Source organism: Protomyctophum bolini (genome assembly GCF_963924005.1).
Source record: "Protomyctophum bolini genome assembly, chromosome: 3".
NCBI classification, from domain to species: domain Eukaryota; kingdom Metazoa; phylum Chordata; class Actinopteri; order Myctophiformes; family Myctophidae; genus Protomyctophum; species Protomyctophum bolini.
This window is the reverse complement of record NC_137864.1, coordinates 24,960,343-24,983,390: the sequence shown is the minus strand read 5'-3', so window position 1 is coordinate 24,983,390 and position 23,048 is coordinate 24,960,343. Positions and strand designations below refer to the sequence as shown.

Genomic DNA, 23,048 nt, shown 5'->3' with positions numbered 1-23,048 from the left:
ATTTACCAACTTATGGATCGTTAACCCATGCATTATGCTAGGTTCTGTTTCAGTTTGACTTAATAGTTCTCTTTTCTGTCTCCGATTTAACCCTCTGGTGTCTCACATGTTTTCTTCTAAGTATTTATAAAGCCTTGTCCTTGGAAAATAGACAAAGAGAAAAAACGTCAATATACCAAAATACTGTACATTCCAGAATACTGCTTTCCTTGTTATTTTAGAGGAAGACCTTTATAGGCCTAAATGAGGATGTGATTCATAAAGTAACTTGTGGAACAGATAGTTCGGGGCATGAGTCATTTAGTTCAGTGCACTGACAGACCATTTTATGTAGGCTATTGAAACTTATTTTCTGCTGGTCTAATAATACTTTGTGTTTGTATTTGAAAGAATACAGAGTGCAGATAGCTATAGATGGTCCTATAGGTTTTTATTCTCACTGGGACTGTGTTCTCTCGATCTTGCGTGTCATCAGCGCCCATGCCCTATAGGTGGGGTTGGCAAAATGGGCCTTTCTGTGTGGAGTTGCATGTTGTCCCGGGAAAAAAACATGAGGAAGAGGAATAGCGCCCAGCATTACAGTTTATAGGCAACTGTCACCGAGTGAAAAAAATGGCTTACAAAAATCATGAGAAAAAATGAAAATAAATGATAAGATATGGGTCCACGAGAACATCAACCTACGTAGAAATACAATATTGTGTAGGTTATTATGCATGCTCTCCCTGCACTCTCCATCCTAGGAAGGAACACAAATAGTCTACTGAATGCAAAACGTCTGAGAGCTGAGACAGACAGCTGTCTGTCTGTGTAGATTAAAATAAACCTGTGCATGTCCTCCACCCCCGTCCATCGTTTTGCAGCTGTTGACATTTGGATTGGGGCTATAACTGTCTGTTCATTCCATAGGTTCATACGTTCATTCATGATTTCTGAAATTTTCTTTCTTTGACACCTCTATCTGTGCGCCATAGGCTACTGTAGCCTACTGTACTGTGCCTCCACCACCTCCCACACGGTGACGTAAGCCGGTGGCCAGGCTGTGACGCCTAGAGTGTGGCAGCGACGTAGGCTACGCTATAGTAGAGGTGGTCTATCTAGGGTATTACTTGTTTGTTGTTTGGCTGTGGCGTACCTAATGTCATATTTTCGAAAGGAAAACGGACGGGCGGCGTGTGTGTGTGTGTGTGTGTGTGTGTGTGTGGACTCTGTGGAGAGCACAGTAGGTTAGATTGTATGCGGTTGTTGTTGATAGCTGCTGCGGCGCGTTGTGGGAGCGCACAGCACTATGCGTGTTGAATCATCACACGCACCTGCCATACAGAGGAGGATGATGATGGTGGTGGACAACAAAGACTGGTCGTTTGAGCTGCTCGAATGATTACCCAGAGACCACGCAGTATTATCTCTACTACCTACACTTAGCCTACTAATAACACGGAATGTTGTTTATTTAAAAGCTTTCGCTGCGCTGTGCTGAAATCTATCATATTCATCTCCGACCAATCTTCCGCACGCCAATCGATCTGTGTGCTTATATAGGTACTAGCTTACCGTGGAAGTGGAACGGTTTAATTATATTATATCGACGTTCAGTTGTGCGTCTTTTTTATGTACGCTAGGACTTTGCACACAAAATATCGGGGCCTTTAGACGTGTGCTACAGCGGACTATATGCGTGCCAGTGCCATTATGTATCGACAACTAAACCTGAAATTCCAATAGGTCAATTCTGCAGTCGGGAGTTAGAAATCAATGTGCCCTTATCTTAATTAACGAGAATAATGTGGGTCAATCCAGAAGACGTGCTACTGGCCGGAGCGCTGTGGATCACAGAACGAGCCAACCCTTATTTCATACTGCAGAAGCGTAAGGGCCATGGAGATGGTGGTGGAGGGCTGGCGGGTGAGTTATAATTTATCATCCCTCTTCTTCTCCTATACCCGCCCTTCTCTAGTCTATGCTGCTATTTTAAGGGTCCGTTTGGTTCCAATTCCACTCTCAGTTGAGTTAAATATAGCCTCCTCTTTTGTTAATTTGGTTCCATGTGTAGGCCTATACTGTCGGTCATTATCACATCACTGAGGATTTTGCAGTGTACGGATGCACACGCAACCATGCATTGCAGGAGATTGAGATCATTGAGTGACAGTGACAGTGACACTGGTACTACTACTTACTTACTAGTTACTCTTGTGTCCAGTCCATAAGATTTACTTCTGGAGAATCACGTCAATCAGGTTTACAACAACAGTACCAGGTGTGCCACTGCCAAGAGTCTGATTCCTGTTATTGGAATGACAATTGGCCTATCCAGAGTCCAGAAGATAGGTCATGTGACCTATTTGTCATGTGACAGTTTGCTGAGCAAAATACTAATTTAGTTCTCCACTTATATTCAAAGTAGTAGTAGTGCTTCACTAGCCCCACAAGCAGAACCCAAATGTAGTAAAGTTTCTGACACTTTGATTACTTTACCCATTGGGCCCTGGTTCACGCTGGGCTGCCACCAGTTACGCACACACAAGCACACACAAATACAATGTAAACACGTAAGGAGAAGTCGATCGGCGCGGTTTTACGCCATTTTTACCTGTGTTGGCTTACGAATGTGCGAACTATAAGTACCTTACATACCTCTGAGAAAATATCCTGTGTCGCGGAAGCAGTTAAGTATTTTTAATCTATGTTTGATTAAAAATGTCGCTTCTTCCTACCTTGTTTATTGACACCTCATTGTACCGCCTATCTGGCTAGCTAGTGGTGCTATAGCTTTGACGTAGCCGGCACAAGCCAACCGCACATCGGGAGGCGGTACAATAAACGGTAAATAAACAAGAGGAAATCAAAGCGATATTTTTTATCAAACATGGATTAAAAATACTTAACGGCTTCCGCGACTCAGGAGATTTTCTCAGAGGTATGTAAGGTACTTATAGTTCGCACATTCGTAAGCAAACACAGGAAAAAACGTGGTAATACCGCGCCGATCGACTAAACGATGAGTTTGTTTATATCCGCCTTCCAACAATCGCATTAGAAAATCTTATCATGACCAGGAACCCTACATAAAGCGACAATCAAATTTCATAAAAGCTTTATGTAGGGTTCCGAGAGGGGCTAGTGCTTCACTAGCTCTGGTCCATAGCCCTAATGCCCTTTTCTGCCGGCATTAGAGCTCAGATTTTACGGGAGCCAGTTTCGAATTTCAGCCCTCCGTAGGTGCCCTTTGAGAGCGGATTTGAAGGAGTCAAGGGATGTGCATGTCTTAATGACTGTTGGTAGGGCGTTCCACATTTTGGTGGCATAGGAGCGAAAATAAATTTGTCCCTTGTTTGAGCCGAATCTGGGTTGCACATGGTTTCCCTCTGGTGTTGTGAGTGTGGACTTCGTTAACATTAAGGAAGTATTTGGACAGGTACATGGGTATCTTGGTGGTGTATCGAATCTTGTGGACCAGACCCATTGCAAGATGCTGTACTCTGTCTTCGACCCTAAGCCATTCCAGCCTGTCAAAGTGGGCAGGGGTGAGGCCCACTGGAGCCTTGTTTTAAGGGACTTTGAGGTTCTGTGGTACCAAGAGGTGCATGCATAGTCGAAGAAACCTTGTACGAGGGCTCCTGTTAGGGTCTTCAAGGTGTTTTTGTTGACCAGTTTAGTTTACTTTATTGATTACGTTGGTGGCCATTTTATCACCGGAAAAATTAGCCTCCAGGATGGAACCTATAGGAAATTTCATCTTTTCGTGTGATAATATTGTCACCCACCCTAACCAGGAAGCCATCTGCCTTGCTGAGATTACTATTAGATCCAAAGAGAATTGATTCAGTTTTTCCCAGGTGTAAAGATAGTTTGTTATCGGCGAGCCAGGTGCAGATTCTACCGAGTTCAGAGCTGAGGGCCTTTTCAACCTGCAGTATGCCTGTAGATTGACAGGAAATGCACACTGGGCAAGACCTAGCCAATTGAGTGTTTGTTTTTGTTTTTGTCAAATATGTTTTTATTGAACAGATAAATTATTACAAACATTATGATATGAAATACTTTTTTTTATTAAACAAAATGAAAGAAAAAAAATAAAGACAAAAAAGATAAAGAAATCCCTTAACCCTCCCACCCATACTGCTCAGTGACACTGCATACTATATAATAAGATGATAGAAAGCTCATGGAAAACATCTGAAAATAAAATGGCGTACAGTCAACCATATCAATGGTATCCTGTCTATTAATCGTTTCTACTCAGGTGCCAATTGAGTGGTTTAACGGTTGTTCCGGGTTCCGGCCGAGACTTCCGGCAGAACACTCTTCTTATGTCGTTACCAGGCTACAGGAAATGGGGATTAGAAAAACCATGCGGCCCAAGCCGGCCCCAGCAATGTGTGCCTGACTCGATTTTCAGCCATTTCTCATTTTCTTCAAAACCTTACTTTATGTTAGTACTACTACAAATGTTGTCCAAAACTCAACAAAATTGGTACACATTACCATTTGATCAAGGTTTTTCATAATCTGGGATGCCGTGTGTATAACTGTATATCTATCTATATATATGCCCTGGTGTTGGCAACCCAGCTGTACTCCAAGGTTATGCCCCCTTTCACAAGTTTATTGTGAAATATAATATAAAACATACATAATTAAAGATAAGTGCTAGGTAGGGATTGTATAGGCATTAGATTGTATAGGCGTTGTATAGTGCATTTGACCTGTAACTACTAATGTAGTTTTAACATAATCTATTATCCTAATTTACATTTTGAACACTATCTATTCTGCACTTCTGCTAGTACTTCTGCTACTCTGTTTGTTCCTGCTCATGCTGAATCATCCCCTTCCTTTCTTGCACTTCTCTCCGCCTTCGCCTTGGGCATAATGCATCCAAAAGTTTTAAAAAATAAGAGACAAAAATGGTTATGGGAATCAATTAATCCAGTGAGATTTTTCTTGTACACCTTGACCCGGATTCAGTCTGTCTGTTTAATTCATGGTGCAGAGACGGCCGATAGACAATTCCAATATTAGATTTCCTCAAGATGTGATGTCTATGAGGTTTTAAGAATACTCTAGATTCAGAATATGTGATAAAAAAAAGTAAGGATAGTGCTCGTTTAATCTTGAACGTCTCTGAAGATCAGCCTGGCAAAGTTTAGTATGCACTATATATGAACCATTCTGTTACACAATGATGTCAGTTTTAGAAAAGTATTGTTACATGTTCAGTCATTTAGTGGTACAGTCGATGAACCAATCTGTTTTACTTTTAAATAAACCGAGGATGAGCTAAAATCTTGAAATCAACTTAAACACAATTTTGTCAACTGAACCAAATAGAATAATAAATGTACTGCTTTGTCACTGGCTAAAATTACCCCTTCTCACGCTGGCAATCACAATAGCTCCATAACTATCCCTCACATGTTGCCTGCCTCCCTTCGTTGAAGATGCGACTGTAGCAATACAAAATGCACTGAGTGGTGCGACGGGATGATGTCATTGTTATGTAAATCGACGAGCGGACTCTCTCTGTGGCAGTTGGCACTGGCATTGCCCAGAAACACTTCTTCCACGGGATGATACAGAGGGAAGAGCTTATAATTATAATTATAATTATATTAACTAATAAGGCCTATCTTTAAATAAGTTGTGTGGGTGTCCCTGTCCAAGTTAACTAAGGGCCCATGACATTTATTTCTGATGCACAGCTCAGGCAGACACGTGGCTTCTTAACACGTATGTGTGATACAATTTGAATTCACCACCTAACGTGCCATCCCATACTTTTCAAATGTGTTATAAATGTATTCTGTGTTAATTGTTTTGATCATAAACAAACACCAACTGAATGCAGTGCCAAATAGAAGCTGTTAAGAATGTGTGGTTCACACTTCAGCAGCCTCATAATGTTTAAGCATGCCAATTTACCTGAACATTGAACAATTAATATAGTATACATTCCACAATGACAAGGATTTGGCTCTTGCAAAGAATTAAAAAATTCTTCTGATTGTTATTGGCTATTTGGTGTTGTCTGTCACCGGACACATGCATGTGATTTGGGTTTGGAATGCTCGAGAGATTAATTAAAATTGCATTTTGATATTGAGCTTCGACCTAGGCATAAGCATAATTGTAAATTTTGCGTGACACCTCTTCAAATGGTCAAGTGCTCAGAGTTAAAAATGTCACCATCACGACAGTAATTTTCTTATCTGACATTTCACAATGCAGAGAGCAATCTTGTTTGTCTCGCTGTAACTAAACTACAACTGAAGTTTTTCCATATAATCAATGCTCAGGTATTGCTTTCTCTCTTTAACTGTTCATACTTTTCACAGTGGGGACAACATTGTTATTATCTACTACACAACTGGTGTATTTTATCAAATTACTTATGGCAGTGTGATGTTAAAGTGGTAAACACACTGCAGCTGTGGATGCAGCGAAACGTGAACAAAATGGACACGGGATGATGATGATTCAAGAAGAGATCAGCTTGCTGTTATTTGAAACCATATTGATTTTTCTTTTGTATCAGGGGACAGAATATGGACCTTTTTGTGCTCCATGGATGGAAACATCCTATATCACCAAATGCTGTCTCACAAGCAGAATATAGGCTGTGACAGAAGAACATTTACTATAACACGAGTAAGACGCGCAAACGCGGGAAGCGAACGCAGCTCGTACATATTTGGGTTTTGGACGTATAGCTGCTTTGGGGACTCCTTATATGGTTATGGCTGAGTCATGGTGACGTAACAGCGAGACACTCACTCAGCTCCATATATGGGCACAAAAGCGGGACAGACAGACACACAGACAGACATGATCTGCTAGGTCTCATAGTAAGTGCTCACTGCGTTCGCAACTATATTTACTATAAAAACAGGTTTGGATAACATAGCAAACAAGTTATAACACGTCAATGTACAATTTTCTCATTTGCAGTTTTTCATTCTGTTATTAAATGGACGAATAACTATACTCTTTTAAAGATGCTGTTTTTTACAACAGTGTTTTGCTTCGCCATAACAATAGGCACTAGGCACTAGCAGCCCTGCCTCTGGTCTTGTTTTCCTGTTTTAGAAAAGCACAAGGCATCACATGAGTTGGTGGCTCCCTCCTCTCTTTGCCTGGAGACTGCTGTTTGTACTGTATGCTTGCCTAGTTTAGTTTCTGTCATTTATTTCATTTGACATGTGCAGTAGTCAGTGCACACAACTCATACATCATCTATGGAAAGGAAATCATTAACTCGTGCATTGACGATTCTGTATGGTAGGACATGGATTGTAGAGTTTTTTCCCTTGAAGAAACCAGTCTGGCTTTATGAAGGCCAACTCAGGTCTGCGTCTGACATGTGCACATAAACATGAACAGGCTTTGTTTGAAAACCAATGCTGTGTCACAGGAGTTTTTTCTAAAGCATAGCATGTTTGACAAATTGAAATCATTGTGCGATCTAAATTCGTTTGACAACTCTGTTCCAAAAGAACATTTAGTTATGTTTTTTTTCTTCAGTTTTCTTGATCTCACTGGTTTATTGATTTTACTGTAACACACGCATGCACACACACACACACACACACACACACACACACACACACACACACACACACACACACACACACACACGCATAATGTATTTTTTCTTGATTAACTACTTGCGACTAACCCACAGGCATATTCACAGCTGTGAAGGGTATAGCTGTCAGCGACAGTCTATGTATAATGTAGCTTTACTTTTGACTTTGAGCAGGGTATTGTTGTCTAATGTCCTGCTACGCTTCTGGGCAATGTAATTGGCCTCTCTGGAGGTGCTTTTCACTTTTTAATTTTTTCTGTTGTGGTCATAGGTTGTGGGTTCATCAACTATAATTGTGTGACTGATTTGCATATATTATTGCATAAATTAATTACTGGTTCAGAGGGTAGCCTATACAGTACTGTCCTGAGTCCTGACTGCATGTTGAACACAACGTTTTTATTTATCTATTTGTCTGTCTGTCTGTCCGTCTGTGCCAGCCAGCCAGTATCTGTTTTGCTTTCTAGCATACAGCAGTTATTCACAACAGCAGCCGGGAAAAACCCTTCCAATGCATTATGGCACTCCATTATCTCTCTGTCTGGTCCATTAGATTAGATAGAGGCTGCTGTTGCTTATCTCAGGTGACTTCATCCTCACTCACCTTCGCAGCACATCGATCAGTCACACACTGTACGTACGTACGTATGCGAACAACATCAGCACACTGTTGAGTGTTGAGCAGAGCACTGAGTAAGGAGGTACACCACTGCTAGATGTCTGATTGGTGTTATTTGAGTTCTGGATGTTTAACTTGCACAATGCCGTGGAAGTTTCCCACTTTTTGTTTATATTGTTTTCCAACATGACAGAGGAAAATGTCTCTGTACTGAGAATTATCATGAATGACAGGGAGCCCGTGCTATGTCATAGCTTATAAAATGTAGAGGTTTCAGGAACATTTCAGAGAACACAGAGGAGGAATATTGATTGGGGTGGCACATTCTTTAATACATCACGGACATGGACGTTAATATAATGATATACTATTCATCAAGCTTTATAGGCAACTCATACTAATCAGTTTCTCTCTGGATACTATTTGTACTTGTGCTCTACATAATGGAGTAATTCAATTCTGTCTGGTTTTGTGAATAATAACTGCATATAATATACTTCAGTCTTTGTCTGTGACACCACCGTCTCAGTCAAACCAGTTCACTCATTCTATTCTGGGTTCTTCCCACAGGTCTGCTGGTGGGGACGCTGGACGTGGTCCTAGACTCCAGTGCTCGAGTTGCTCCATATAGGATCCTGTACCAGACACCAGACTCCTTAGGTTACTGGATCATTGCTCATGGTATGAAACCCCACTTTTTCTTCTCCTCTAAGTTATAGCTCTAATGTCACTATTATCGCATATTGTGAGCATTGTGCGACATAATCATATGACAAAGTATAATTCAGGCTTGAATCAGATAAATCAGGTTAGGATCACAGGAATATTGTCTGGGCATCCTGTACTAGCTCTGGTCTGGTATGCTTCCTGATTTTGGTTGTTAAATATATAATTGAATGCAGTACTCAAGTAAACCACTGATTATGTCCGTGCTGTTCACAACGTGCTGTTCACAATCATGTGACTTACGTGCTGTTGTCGGAACTGCCATTTATGCTCGCACCCTCTCTGACGTCACTCCGTCTTCCGTTTCCATGCGGTGCTTGGAGCTTCTGTTTCTCAAATCCGCCATTAGTCACAGTGCACACTGCGAGCGCCTTAAATATGCATTTGTCTTCCGAAGCGTTTATATTGTAACTTCGACACAGCATACTGTAACTTCAGAAATTATCCGAGAACGTCCACGTTGTGTTCAGTCACCACGGATGGCGCCTAGATTACAACAGAAAGAAACAACTAGAAAACCTTTTAAAACGTGCCACAAACTAGAATTGGAGTCCTTTTGCATGATGGGAAGCCAGAACATCTGCGTTGTGTTCAATCACGGCGGATGCAGCCTTGATTCAGAGAAAACAGCCTTACAAAATGTGTTGTTGGCTCTGGCCGATCACATGATGACACACGCGTCAACGCAGTGCAAGGCATGCTGGTAGATGTGAGGGTCGCGCAGACATGGCCAAAACATTTATGGAGGTCCCCAGCCAAAAACGACCACAGCAGTACAGGACATATTATTTAGTGCAATTTCAGGGCAAATTGTTAAATTGGACTGTACGTATACGTATGTCATTCATCATGTTCATTCAGCATCAACAAATCCACATTTCAATCACAATGTACAATATTGCATTTAATTGGTTCCCCACTGTGCCAACTGTACCAAATAAAAACATGGTTTTCATTACCTACATAAGTGCTGCCTGGTCCTGAAATGGTAGTAGCTCACTTCCTCTGTTTATCCACCTTTCCTTGCTGTCTTTCACTCACTACATTCATTTCTCCCCTTCTCTTCCTCTGTCCTTTCCTCTATCCCTCTCTCCATCCCTCTCTCTACGCAACCTTCACAGCCCATAACACCCTGAGCCCAGAGAGACAAAGTGAGAGAGAGGGGAGTAGTCTGTCAGTCAGGGCTGGTGCAGGGAATGGGAAGGATGATGACTCACAGCAGCCTGCCTTAATTTAACCGGTTCCTGTTTTTGGACAATCCCCCACTTTAAACCTTTGCTAACCACTAAGAATTATCGGTTATTGTTTCCATTTTAATTCGTTATATAACTCATAATGGAATCACAGTAACTTCTATACTTTATGTACCGGTACATTAATGTATGTATATAGACAATATTTTAGGCCAATAAAAAAGACTACGGTATATACCAAATTTCCCACTTTAAACAAAAGAAGTCTGTCGGCTGCCGGTTTCATGTTTGTTTTCTTTGCACTTTATAAGTCGCCCTGAGAGACGGTCTGAATTGATCTTCATTAGCCTGTTTATAGAGGTCTTTGCTGCCAACTGCTAGACATGGCAGACAACAGAGGTCAAGGTTGAGGGACGGAGCTACTTTGCATTGTAGATATACGTAGTGTTTTTCAACCAGTGAGACAAAACCCCCAAATGGTTCTCAGGGGTTCATGGCTGAAAACAAGATGACATTTGTTGGCCAATCAAATGTTTGTGATACCGTGTTTACTTTGCGTAATTTAAAAGATTAAATCATTGCTTCAAGCACGAAATTACCGTGCGTTACCCAGTGGAAAACTATGCAGTAGAGAGAGTCTGTGTTGTAGATCATGAAAACTACTATGCTACAGTAGCAAGCTGGTTTAACATGTCTTTTTGTACTATAACGTCACTCTGGGTTAAGAACACCAGCTGAGCTAAATGCATAAATTATAAAAGAGGTGGTAAATGGTTCACTTCCTTCCCCACAGGGACATCCCGTAAAGAGATCACTGAGCACTGGGAGTGGCTGGAGCACAACCTCCTGCAGACGCTCTCCATCTTTGAGAATGAGAATGACATCACAACCTTTGTCAAGGGCAAAGTTCAGGTGACTGTTGAATACATGTTGACTTGGATGTTATTATTCACTTTTAAGCTCGTTTTCCATTCAGAAGTTGCTTTATCAGTCAGTTGGTAGCCTCTGTACCCAGGTTTTTCTGGCACCCACTTCCTCGTATTTAGCTAATCAGCTCAGATCAGCCTGCCCCTCTAGACCAGAAATCATACAGGCTGGGCCAGGCTAGTCAGTTGGTGAATTCCAAAAGCAAATTACTAAACTAAAATTGTACTTTAACTTCAGAATTAAAACTGCATAATGTACAGGCAAACACTGTAATAAACAAGGAAAATATTTCAGTGTTCACAGCACATTCATCTTACCATGTGCAATTTCCAATGGAACATTGGTAAAGATTCATGTGTAAACATTAAGATAAAAGACCTCTTGTACGCATTCCTTAAAGAATTACCGATACTTTGCTGAACCTCTTGTCTAGTGTGAACCACCTACTTACTGTACATCTAAAGCAGCTGTGCATCCCTCCCCTACAGTCGTACTCAACCTTTCACACCCTCTCTGCTTCTCTTCAGGGCATCATAGCAGAGTACAACAAGAACCACGATGTTAAGGAGGACGATGACACAGACAAGTTCAAGGAGGCCATGGCTAAGTTCCGTAAGCTGTTTGGAATGCCTGAAGAGGAGAAGCTGGTGAACTACTACTCCTGCAGCTATTGGAAGGGCAAGGTGCCGCGGCAGGGCTGGCTTTACCTGAGCATCAACCACGTCTGCTTCTACTCCTACCTTCTAGGGAAAGAGGGTAGGACACACTGCAAATTATCCTATTATGATACCAGTCTCCCATGCATGAATTGCAGACCAGGTCAGCATATCTCCACTAATCATATAAAATATCTGCAGTGACAATGTCTGACGTTAGGACAAGTCCCCAGGATATGAATTAAAGTCAATATAATTTCAAGTGTGTGCATGCACATACGTGTACATCTAATAGCCCCTCCCCCTTCTTCTTCTGTTTGAGGTTGTTGTAGTACTTTAGGAACAAGCCTCTGAGGCAAATTTGTGTAGTTAGATGTTATAGTATTCTTGTCAATTTGCTAGATGTAAATTAATTAAATAAATTAGTCCTTTTGTTTGTGCTGATTTAGCCCCTGAGGCCTCTTGTTGAGTGATAATAGGGAGAAGGTGAGAGAACGCAGAACACTATAGGCTACTATAGGCCTACTCATAAACATGGGCACACTCTGGACCTGGTAATTTCTAAAGGGCTGAACATCATTGTGGAAAGGACTATTGAAAGGCCTGAGCTATCAGACCACTATTTGCTGTGTTTTAATATGACTGTCACTGAACTAGAGAAAAACATCACTGAATATACCATAAAAAAGCGTTTTTTTAGCCCTTCTGCAGCCGACGAGTTCTCTCGTCATCTGGGCCCCCCCCTGCCCGATACCCCCCCAGTGAATGATATGGTTCAAATTTTCAATCTTAAACTAGAGTCAGCTCTTGATATAGTGGCTCCTTTTAAAACAAAAAAGAAACATAACACCAGAATAACACCTTGGATAAATGAGCATACCCGCTCACTGAAGCAAGAGTGTCGTAGAGCCGAGCGAGCCTGGAGAAAAAACAAACTCACCAGCCAACTAGAAATTCTTAAAAAATCAACAGCCGCCTATAACAAAGCCCTGCGTCTAGCAAGGCAGGCATATTTCTCTGGCATTATAAATGAGAACAAGAAAAATGCCAGAGTCCTTTTTTCTACCATTGAACGACTTATAAACCCCCCCCAGTCCTACAAGCAGTCATTCCCGGCCTCTAAAGCTAAGTGTAATGAGTTTGCATGCTTTTTTGATAACAAAATATTTAACATTAGAGCCGAATTATGAATGGTGCTGCTGCTAGCACAAACCCTCAAACAGCAGCTAATGGTCCCAGGGTAGATCTCCCCAGGGGGAGCCTATTAACGTTCTGCGAAATTGATGAAGACGAACTCCGCAAAACCATATCACAGATGACATCATCCTCCTGTTCATTGGATACAATTCCCACCACCTTTCTCAAAGAGGTCTTGGACAGTGTGATTGGAGATATACTAAAAATTGTAAACAGCTCTCTACAATCAGGTGTCTTCCCAGACTCACTGAAGACTGCTGTAGTTAGGCCCCTACTCAAGAAACACAATCTTGATCCCTCCGTTTTGGGTAACTATCGACCCATTTCAAATCTACCCTTTCTGGGCAAGGTTTTGGAAAAATGCATCTTTCATCAATTGGATGTATTTCTACAGAATAATAATGTGCACAACAAATTCCAATCTGGCTTTAGGAAAGGCCATAGCACAGAAACAGCACTTGTAAAAGTAATGAACGATCTTAGGGTGTCTGCCGACAAGAAACATGTATCTGTTCTCTTACTTCTAGATCTAACGGCTGCATTTGACACGATTGATCATTCAATTTTAATACAGCGTCTGGAGCACTGGATAGGCCTGTCTGGTACGGCCCTGTCCTGGTTTTCCTCCTACCTATCAAACAGAAGTTACTTTGTCAATCTAGCCGAGTTTGACTCAGACAACCACGACATCAGCTCTGGTATTCCACAGGGCTCGATTCTTGGCCCCTTGCTTTTTTCCTTGTACATACTGCCATTGGGCGAACTCATTACCAATCACGGAGTCAATTTTCATTTCTATGCTGATGATACCCAACTTTATCTTTCTGTTGCTCCAGATGATCCCTGTGATTTAGACCCGCTGTTGACCTGTTTGTCTAGCATTAAATGTTGATGAGTGAGAACTTTCTCAAGCTAAATGAGGATAAGACAGAAGTTCTCATAATCGGTTCTAGTGAGCAGAAACAATCAATAATAAGCAGACTTGGTAACCTGACTGTAGAAAGTAACAGTACAGTAAAGAACCTGGGGGTTATTATTGATTCTGAATTGAATTTTAATTCTCACATTAATCATGTTACCAAGATTGCCTTTTTTCACCTTAGAAATATTGCACGAATCAGAGCCTATTTGTCCTTGGACGATGCAAAAACGCTAATCCACGCCTTCGTTTTCTCTCGGCTTGACTACTGCAATGCACTTTATTCAGGACTGCCTAAGAAAACAACTGACAGATTACAACTCGTCCAAAATGCAGCAGCCAGAGTTTTAACTAGAACTAAGATGAGAGAACATATTACTCCAGTTTTGGCATCACTGCACTGGCTTCCGGTTGTTTTTAGGATTGATTTTAAAATTATTTTACTTGTCTATAAAGCTCTCAATGGCCTCGCACCTTCCTACCTAAATGACTGCCTGCCTAAATATGTCCCAAACCGCCCCTAAGGTCTTCCACTGCTGGCCTGCTCGCGCTGCCAAAAAAAAAGGCAACTAAAAAATACGGGGAAGCAGCTTTTTGCTTCTATGGGCCGTCGGCATGGAACAAACTCCCATTGTACCTTCGTCAGGCAGCCTCTGTAGACATTTTTAAAGCTCAGCTCAAGACCCACTTCTACAACATTGCTTTTAATTGAGTTTTAATTTGCACATTCCCACCCTGCCCTGACTGATTTGCTGCATGTGGTGTTTTTTATTATTTTATTTGTTTTTATTTGTTTTTATTTATTTTTATTTATTTTATGTTCTTATATTCAATTTTGTTCTTTGCCATTGTTTTATCATTTTAACTACTTATTTTTATTGTATTCTATTTTTGCCCTGTGAAGCACTTTGCGCTACATTTATGTATGAAAGGTGCTATACAAATAAAGTTTATTATTATTATTATTATAGCACCTCATGGCCAGAGGCCCCTGGCCCTGAGAAAGAAATTGCACAAGACTGCACAAGAAACCTGCAGCCGAGCTGCAGGCACACCAAATGAAATTCGAGTTAAACAATGCATTCTAAAAACATGGCATCTGGCCATAATTCCTGTGTTTAAGAGAAATTGATTCCTGATTCATTTCTGTTTTGCCTCCACTGTGACCATATGGTTTTCTCACACGCTCACTTCAATAAAACACCAATTAGTAAGCTGGAGTGAGATCAGTGTATTGGTACATATTTATGAGCCAGTCAATTTGTGTCAATGGGCTAGCAAGGAGAGACGGAATTAAGTTGTTCTCTGTATTTTATCTGTGTCTGACAGCGTATAATAACACAACCACACAATTATTATCTCCTCCAGGCCAGACGGGCAAAGGCTGGACATACTGTATGTTTTCACCCCTGTCCGTCTGTGTGTGTCTGTGTGTCCTTCTATCCCTCTCGTTGTTCTGTACTTTCCGCCCCCCTTTCCACATGTCTTTCTCTGTAACACCATCCCACCCAATGCCACATCTCTCACTATCTCTCTCTCTTTCTCAGCCAAACTGGTGGTGCGCTGGGCAGACATCACCCAGCTGGAGAAGAGCTCCACCCTGGTGCTGCCCGATGTCATCAAGGTGAGCACGCGCTCCAGCGAGCACGTCTTCTCTGTCTTCCTGAACATCAACGAGACCTTCAAGCTGGCCGAGCAGCTGGCCAACATAGCCATGCGGCAGCTCCTGGACAACAAGGGCTTCGAGCAGGACCGCTCGCTGCCCAAACTCAAGAGGAAGTCCCCCAAGAAGGTGTCTGCACTCAAGAGGTGAGGGTTTTATGCCTGCTTCAGAGATTAACTCATTACTGCCACTAAAACCCCTGTCCACCATAGACAGTGCTCTATTTCACTTGGAAAACAAAAACAGTTGGCGAGAATCGGCTATAGCTAATGTGATCATCGTCTTCAGAAGCATTCATATTTTAACCGCGCGGTAACGATGATTTAGTATTGAGCCACTAACATCAGCGCGTTGTTCAATCCAGCTCAATCTGAGCTGTAATTCAGAGGAAAAACGGCTATAATTTTCAACGGCCACAGCATGGTGTGCGGGCCGCCATCTTGGTGAGGGCAAAACACCATTCCCATGTGGCTGTATAATCATTTTACTGTAAAGGAACATCATTCCCATGTGGCTGTATAATCATTTTACTGTAAAGGAACATCATTCCCATGTGGCTGTATAATCATTTTACTGTAAAGGAACATCATTCCCATGTGGCTGTATAATCATTTTACTGTAAAGGAACATCATTCCCATTTCCTGCATGTTATCTCAGGGTGCATTGCATACAGGCACTGTATATCATACCAGACTATTACTTAATATATTTTTTCTTAATCAGGTCTTTGACATTGATAACAACATTGATAACAAAACGTAAATTGTTGTCAAAAAATGTTGTCACACCATTATCAAAAGGATGGACGCAGAAAAAGCCACTGGCGTATTTCCATTGTGGTCCTTTCATGTATGTGAAAATTCTGTTGTGTTGCATGATGTGATGTGTATGTGTGGAATTGCACCCAAAGGTGGTGCAAAGGAACGTTGCAAGTTGTCAGAGACTCAGAGTACTCTGTGTGGTACCCTTACCTTAACCATTAACATATTATGTAGATGCTAGTCTAAGATGTCCGTATATTATGATGATAACGTCGGGATCTTGATATATATGGGTGTATATCCGTTCTGAACAACCACCTGTCCGACTATATAGCATACCGTATACCCAGGTCATCAGTGAAGTTGAGCGGTCGGGTAGTGGCCGAGTTACAGAGGCACAGCTGTATTTGACTGTACTTCTACCACTTATTTACCTCAGGGATCTGGATGCTAGAGCTAAGAGTGAACGGTACCGAGCCCTGTTCCGTCTACCCAAAGATGAGAAACTGGATGGGCACACGGACTGCACCCTTTGGACCCCCTTCAACAAGATGCACATCCTGGGCCAGATGTTTGTATCGACCAACTACATCTGCTTCACCAGTAAGGAAGAAGGTTTACACAGAGTGTGTAGCCTCATCATACCGCTACGTGAGGTACAGCAGTCTTCCTGTCTGTCTCTTTTATTTTATCTGTCTCTATTAATTGATCTGCATGCCTTGCCTGTCTGTCTTTCTGCCCACCTGTCTGTCAGAAGTACATTCTTTAACCCATTTAGGCCTGACCTCAAAATTAAAATCCTCCAGTTTTCCGAAATAAATATTTTCACGATTTTTCAGAAATAGCAGACCTACAAGCTCGTGAGCTTACCAACAGTAACTACTAATTGGTATGTCTCCATTATCTTCTAGGTCACCATCGTGGAGAAGGCGGACAGCTCCAATGTTCTTCCAAGCCCATTGTCCATCAGCACAAAGAACCGCATGACCTTCCTGTTCGCCAACCTGAAGGATCGTGACTTCCTCGTGCAGAGAATCTCCGACTTCCTGCAGCAAACCACCTCCAAGATTTATCTGGAGAGAGAGCTCACCGGCAGTCTCACCAGCTCCGATGACGAGGCAAGTAAAATCTCTATTGTCGGGTTGTTCTTGAGACCTCAATTGAAAATGTAGGAAGAGACTGGAATCCCACACAATGTCTTCACCTACAGAATGGTATTTAAATGAAATTATGTAAGTGAAGACTTTCCAGTCTTTTCCTACTCTTCCAGTTCATTTATATGACACACCTGTCCCCCGTAGGTGTGCAATTGTGCATAAGGACTTTTTTCTTCTACGTCAATTGAAAATAAAACAACATCATAATTCATTTCTTTATGATACCGATTATGATACCTAAACTTGCGTATCCGTCGTCAGTGAGTACCAAATACCAATCTGTACCGGTGCATTTGATGATGAACGTAATGAGCTGTGTCTCCCCTCAGATGTACTCCCAGTCAGGCTCTCTGCTCTCCTCCAGCCCCCAGCGCAGTGTGGGGTCAGAGAGCGAGCGCCAGTTCAACCTTAATGACAACAGTGTGCCGACTGCCACACAGGCTCTGATGACCATGTACCGCCGCCGCTCGCCAGAAGAGTTCAACCCCAAACTGGTGAGTTCAGGATTATGTTTGTGTCGAAACGGTCAGAGGCGTGTAATGCGGTCAATCATGATGAGACGCAATCTAATGTAGTGTGACTTCATTTGAATTACACTTTGCACTTCTCTGGTGTCTTGTGCTGAAAACCCTGAAGGTTAATTTACAAGAGGTTAAATTAAATGTGTGTATGCATGCGTAAGTGTATATCCATGTGTAAGCGGATATAGGAGATTCATTGGGGCGCATTTCTGTTCCTGTAAATAAAAGCTACATGGAAAGAAATATTGATTTCTTCCAGGCAGTGCCTACCTATAAACAAAGAGTGGTCAGTCTTTAACCTCAGTAAAGTGTCACTCTGCCCGAGGAAGGACAGTAAATCACTGCTGGACTCAATAGAGAATACATGAATCTAGAGAGAGGACATTAGAACACAGAAAATGTATTTCATCAGACTGGTGGTGAACAATGAGAAGCCTGGCACAAGATGTGTGGGAACTGCATGGTTATTGTTACATGTACTGTATTCATGAGAGCCGTGCCATGCCATTTTTGAAATATGGTGTTGAACTAAAAACATGGGAGAAATGTTTGAGATCAACCGTTGATGATTACTCCTGTTGTTGAATGTCCACTCTTAATGCAGGGCTTAATGGTAACATACTACTACTAACAATAATGACAATGACAGTAATAAAGGCATCTTGAAGAGTGCCTAGGATTTTTTTGTCTTCATACATTAGAAGAAGAAATGGTGCTGGCAAATATTATTCACCAAACATTCCTTGACAGGCCTCTGTGGAAACCTGCAAGAAAACAAACTAGAAAGGTGCAATTCTGGGAACTTGCAAGTGTGGTTGCACTTCTTTGTGTGGGAAGCCATCTGCACACTTTTAATTCATGGGTTTATACTCTCTAGAATGTTCTGTTCTTGATGAATTCTGTCTTGCCATTTAGATTTAGATTACATATTGTGATGTCACCCCTGTCTGATTGGACATTATATTGTCCAATCAGACATTTGACTTTTGGGGTTACAGAAAAGGTTTCAAAAAACGTTCGTTGAACTCGGGTTAACAAACAAGGTTAAAAAAAAACAGGTTTACTTTAGGTGACTTAACAGTTTCTCAGACCTAGAACAATAGTTTGTTGCTTACAGCAACCACACTAACAAACAATAGCTGCAAAATGCCATTACATTGAGCTCCATCTCTTTTTCTGTCCTCCCTCAGGCTAAAGAGTTCCTGAAGGAGCAGGCATGGAAGAACCACTTCACAGAGTTTGGCCAGGGGGTGTGCATGTACCGCACAGAGAAGACCAAGGAGCTGGTGCTCAAGGGCATCCCTGAGAACATGAGAGGAGAGCTCTGGCTTCTCTTTTCCGGTGAGAAAGCATTCTGGGGAATTGAAACATGGTGTGCTGCCAGTGCCAGCGTAACTTGTTATTGTGCTTTCTTTCAACCGATGGCGTTGCAATGTCAGATTAATGCAGTGGTTCTCAAAGTAGGGTCTGGGGACACCCTAGTTAATATAACATCCCAATCACTTTAACCACTTTATCCATAATTAATAATCTTTGTCTATACAAGCTCACACTGTGTACTTGTACATTAATTGACTTTAACGACATTGGTATCAGCAATTATGCAGCCAATGTGCACAGATTTTAACCACTTTCACCCTGGGGTCTGTCTTACTTAGACTTAGTCCTCCAGTTCAAACATTAGACGACTAGTCCCCTCCATTTGCTCCAGTCTCTGGCGACCCTTCTTGTTCCATGCCAACTGACACCCATCTCGCTTAGGTCTTCCTTGACTGTCTGTCTCCATGTCTTCTTTGGCTTCCCTCTCTTCCTCTTTCCGCCTTCTGGCATCCAGTCCATTGCCACACTTGCTGGTCTCTCTCTTGGCAGTCGGAGTACGTGCCCAGTAGCCGGGGAGCCAGCCATCTGAAATTTGAGAGGACCTGTGATGTCATGACAATGACAAATGCGATATTTGGGGCTTGATTAGAGCTTAATTTTACTTAGATATAGAAATATACAATGTTAGCGGATGTTATTGTTCCTTAAACCGGAAGTGCTATCTCCAGATTCGCTCTATTTGGTCAAAATCGGCATAATGGTGAAGTTACTGCCACCATCAGGACTGGGTATAATACTATAGGATTGCCGTGTTAAAATGAGATAGTGTGTATGTCACGGATATTTCTATTGGCATTCAAATGTATTAAAAATATGAATATAGCTGGCAGAAGGCACTGAAAAGCTGCTATTGGGCTGGCAGTCCAAGGGTTAAGGTCCACAGAATGAGAGGTCTGCCCTGCCGGAAATATCGCAAAAAAAAAGTGATGGCCATTTTTGTATACCCCACCATAGACAACCAATATAAGGCAAAATTTCATCATGGTTTAAGTAGCATGTGACATGTCAAACTAGGGGGTTTTCATGATTCTGAATCCATTCCAAGCATTAGTTTTGCACGAAAAACACTCCTTGGCCTAAATTCGGCCATATCCACTTGCTGACCTCATCACATTTGTGATGACGGCTATCAGTTGTTTTTTCGTGCAAAACTAATGCTTGGAATGCATTGGTGCAGTTACCCTTGCCGTTCTCACCACTTGATGAGAAGGGCAACTTCTGGTGGGAAGACCTGATCTGGGGTCTGTAGGCAGAGGTCTTATATCTATTCATGACTACAAGAAGGCCTAGTCGCCTCCTATTCGGTGATGTGCTGCACATGTTGTTGCTCAAGCCACACTGCGTAATTGAAAAGAATCAGTTATATTTGTCTGTGTCTCATAGGAGGGCTGTGGGCAGTTCTGAAACCTGTCCACCATTGACATAGTCGATGGGGAATCCAAGCTAATAAAAAATGAAGGCTTTCTATTCCTGAAAAGTTGAAATGCGGTAATGGAAGCCGTCGTTCTCACGATAATAAAAATCTAAATATATTTGTTTAAAAAAGAAATCTGCCTAACGATGATGTCATTGGTGAAAAAATTGTGGTATTTTACTAAAGACCAATTATATGAACATAGGTTGAAAAGTGGTCAAGTGGTCCTTTAAGCTACACGCAATTAATCTACAGGGAAGTAACTCCTAAATTTGTCATACTATGAACAATACATCTCAAGTTTGCAACTATCTTTTTTGTTTTCTGCCAATTCTGTTGCACCTTATAATTACATTATATGATGTAATAAAGTTTTGCTACACTGAAATAAGTCCTTTAATGGGATTAAAGCATTGGCTTTACCCTAAACACTAAACATATTTTTTGTTACACCATCACTAAACACGGTTATATTTTAACCAATGTAAAATATTCCATAAAAATGATGCTCATCAAAATATATTGAAGTACAGCAATACATGGCAACTTGAGCTACTCTTCTTTAATATTTCATCATGACTTGTCACATAAAAATAGATATCATGGGGGGAACTATCATAGGGGGGCAAAATCGGTGAAAAACATGCATATTATTTAAAGAATATTTAAAAAAAAAGAGAGAAATGAAGTTGGAAACTTCTCCTTTGGTCCACCCAATCCTAAGACATGTGAGAATGGTCCAGTGAAGAAAAATAAATAAAATAAAAGTCACACTATCACTAGTGAAATTCACCCGAACACCTGCCTGTAGAAAACAACGGGGATGTTTGCAGGGAAACAAACTACGTTCTATGATGTCACTGAGCATCATGAAGGTAGTGAAAGACCCACCCACATCAGACATCAGCAACATTATGAAAATTACAAAAAATATAATCGTGTTTAGTGTTCTAGGGTTAAACATAAGAGTAAACTTTGTCATTTATCACATCGTTTATGCTGTCCATGTCAACAGCATACATGTCAAAGATGTTGAAATTGTATTATTATCACAGAACCATCCTTGCCTTTTGTTGACTCAAAGTACAGGTAACTAAAACCGTCACAAATGGGGATGTGCGCGTGCACACACACACACACACACACACACACACACACACACACACACACACACACACTTAACCACTTCTCACTTTACCTCAATAGATCGGCTACTTCTGTTCGTCATATCAAATATGGAGATAAAAGGCTTTAATACTGCAGCAATATACTAAACAGATTTAGTTGGTTTATTGAATGAAAACCTCTCTTCTTCCTGTTCACGTGCGTTGTGTCATGGTGCTTACGGGCAGTGTTTATCTCAGTTTTAAGTTGTGTAACCAGTTTTGGCCAGGTAACCTTTATGAGTTGTTTATTGTTCCTGTTGCACTGACAGAGAGAATACTGTACTAAACCACCACCTGAGCAGGGACGTGTCATACAGTAAACCACATGAACCCTAGCGTCCTCAAGTGAGAGCGTACAGTACATACTTTGCTAACCTCGTTCAAGCATGCGTTCGAACATGAAATATCATGAAACAAGTGAAAGGCTTGACACCTCCTCCACTCTGAATATTCTCCAGGAATGAATACCGTATAGGGATTGGTCAAAATAATAGTTTATTCAGATAATGTTTTTGAGGATAAAACATGTATTATAAAAAAATACAATGATCTATTTTTTTTATTTGCAAAGGCTGTACTGTCATTCAAAGCCTGCCCATAGTGAATGCATGGTGTTATTGTGAATTTGTGACCTAAAAAAAGGAATTGTGATCAAATAATCGTTATAAATAGCAATAGAATAATCCACTCATCCAGTCATGCACACCCATAATGTTGCATTACGCTTGTACCGCCTGGTCAGTTTTAAAGCTTGCGATCAAGGTACTGAGACTCATTGAACAAGTCCCTCTGGGGGAAAAGAGTGTGTGAAAAGGTGTGGTGGGTGGAATGTCAAGGACCGGTTCAACGGGCCCCTGTGCTTGTTCCAGCAGCTCTTTTAATCCTTGTCCAAGACGTCTGTTGCCCTGCTCTCAGAACAACACACAGTACAGTCCTCTGTGTTCATTTACTTTACTCTGAGAGTTACAAATTCTCTGAGTTACAAATGGATGCATTAACACTGAGGATTTTACTGTAGTGTTCTGTGAGCCAGTTGTGAGTCAGATGTAGTGTTACCGGTGCAGTGCTCTTTTCACGTTCAGTATAAACTGAAGGAGCCAGGGGGATGTAAAGAGAATTATGGCACGTTTCATAAATGCAATCTAAAAATAAAATGCTAA

The 23,048-nt window shown here is 41.4% G+C and overlaps 1 protein-coding gene across 1 annotated transcript in view; it reads left to right on the top strand.

Annotated features, from left to right (window-relative positions):
* The first annotated feature begins 1,114 nt into the window (after positions 1-1,114).
* Positions 1,115-23,048, top strand: part of tbc1d9 (TBC1 domain family, member 9 (with GRAM domain)) — a 34,183-nt gene continuing 12,249 nt past the window's right edge. The window contains exons 1-9 of the mRNA XM_080759380.1: positions 1,115-1,905; positions 8,778-8,888; positions 10,920-11,038; positions 11,581-11,809; positions 15,373-15,634; positions 16,690-16,906; positions 17,162-17,368; positions 17,737-17,901; positions 19,119-19,269. Of these exons, the coding sequence (XP_080615506.1) occupies positions 1,785-1,905; positions 8,778-8,888; positions 10,920-11,038; positions 11,581-11,809; positions 15,373-15,634; positions 16,690-16,906; positions 17,162-17,368; positions 17,737-17,901; positions 19,119-19,269 (1,582 nt within the window). The 5' untranslated portion in view covers positions 1,115-1,784. The remainder of the gene's footprint in view (positions 1,906-8,777; positions 8,889-10,919; positions 11,039-11,580; positions 11,810-15,372; positions 15,635-16,689; positions 16,907-17,161; positions 17,369-17,736; positions 17,902-19,118; positions 19,270-23,048) is intronic.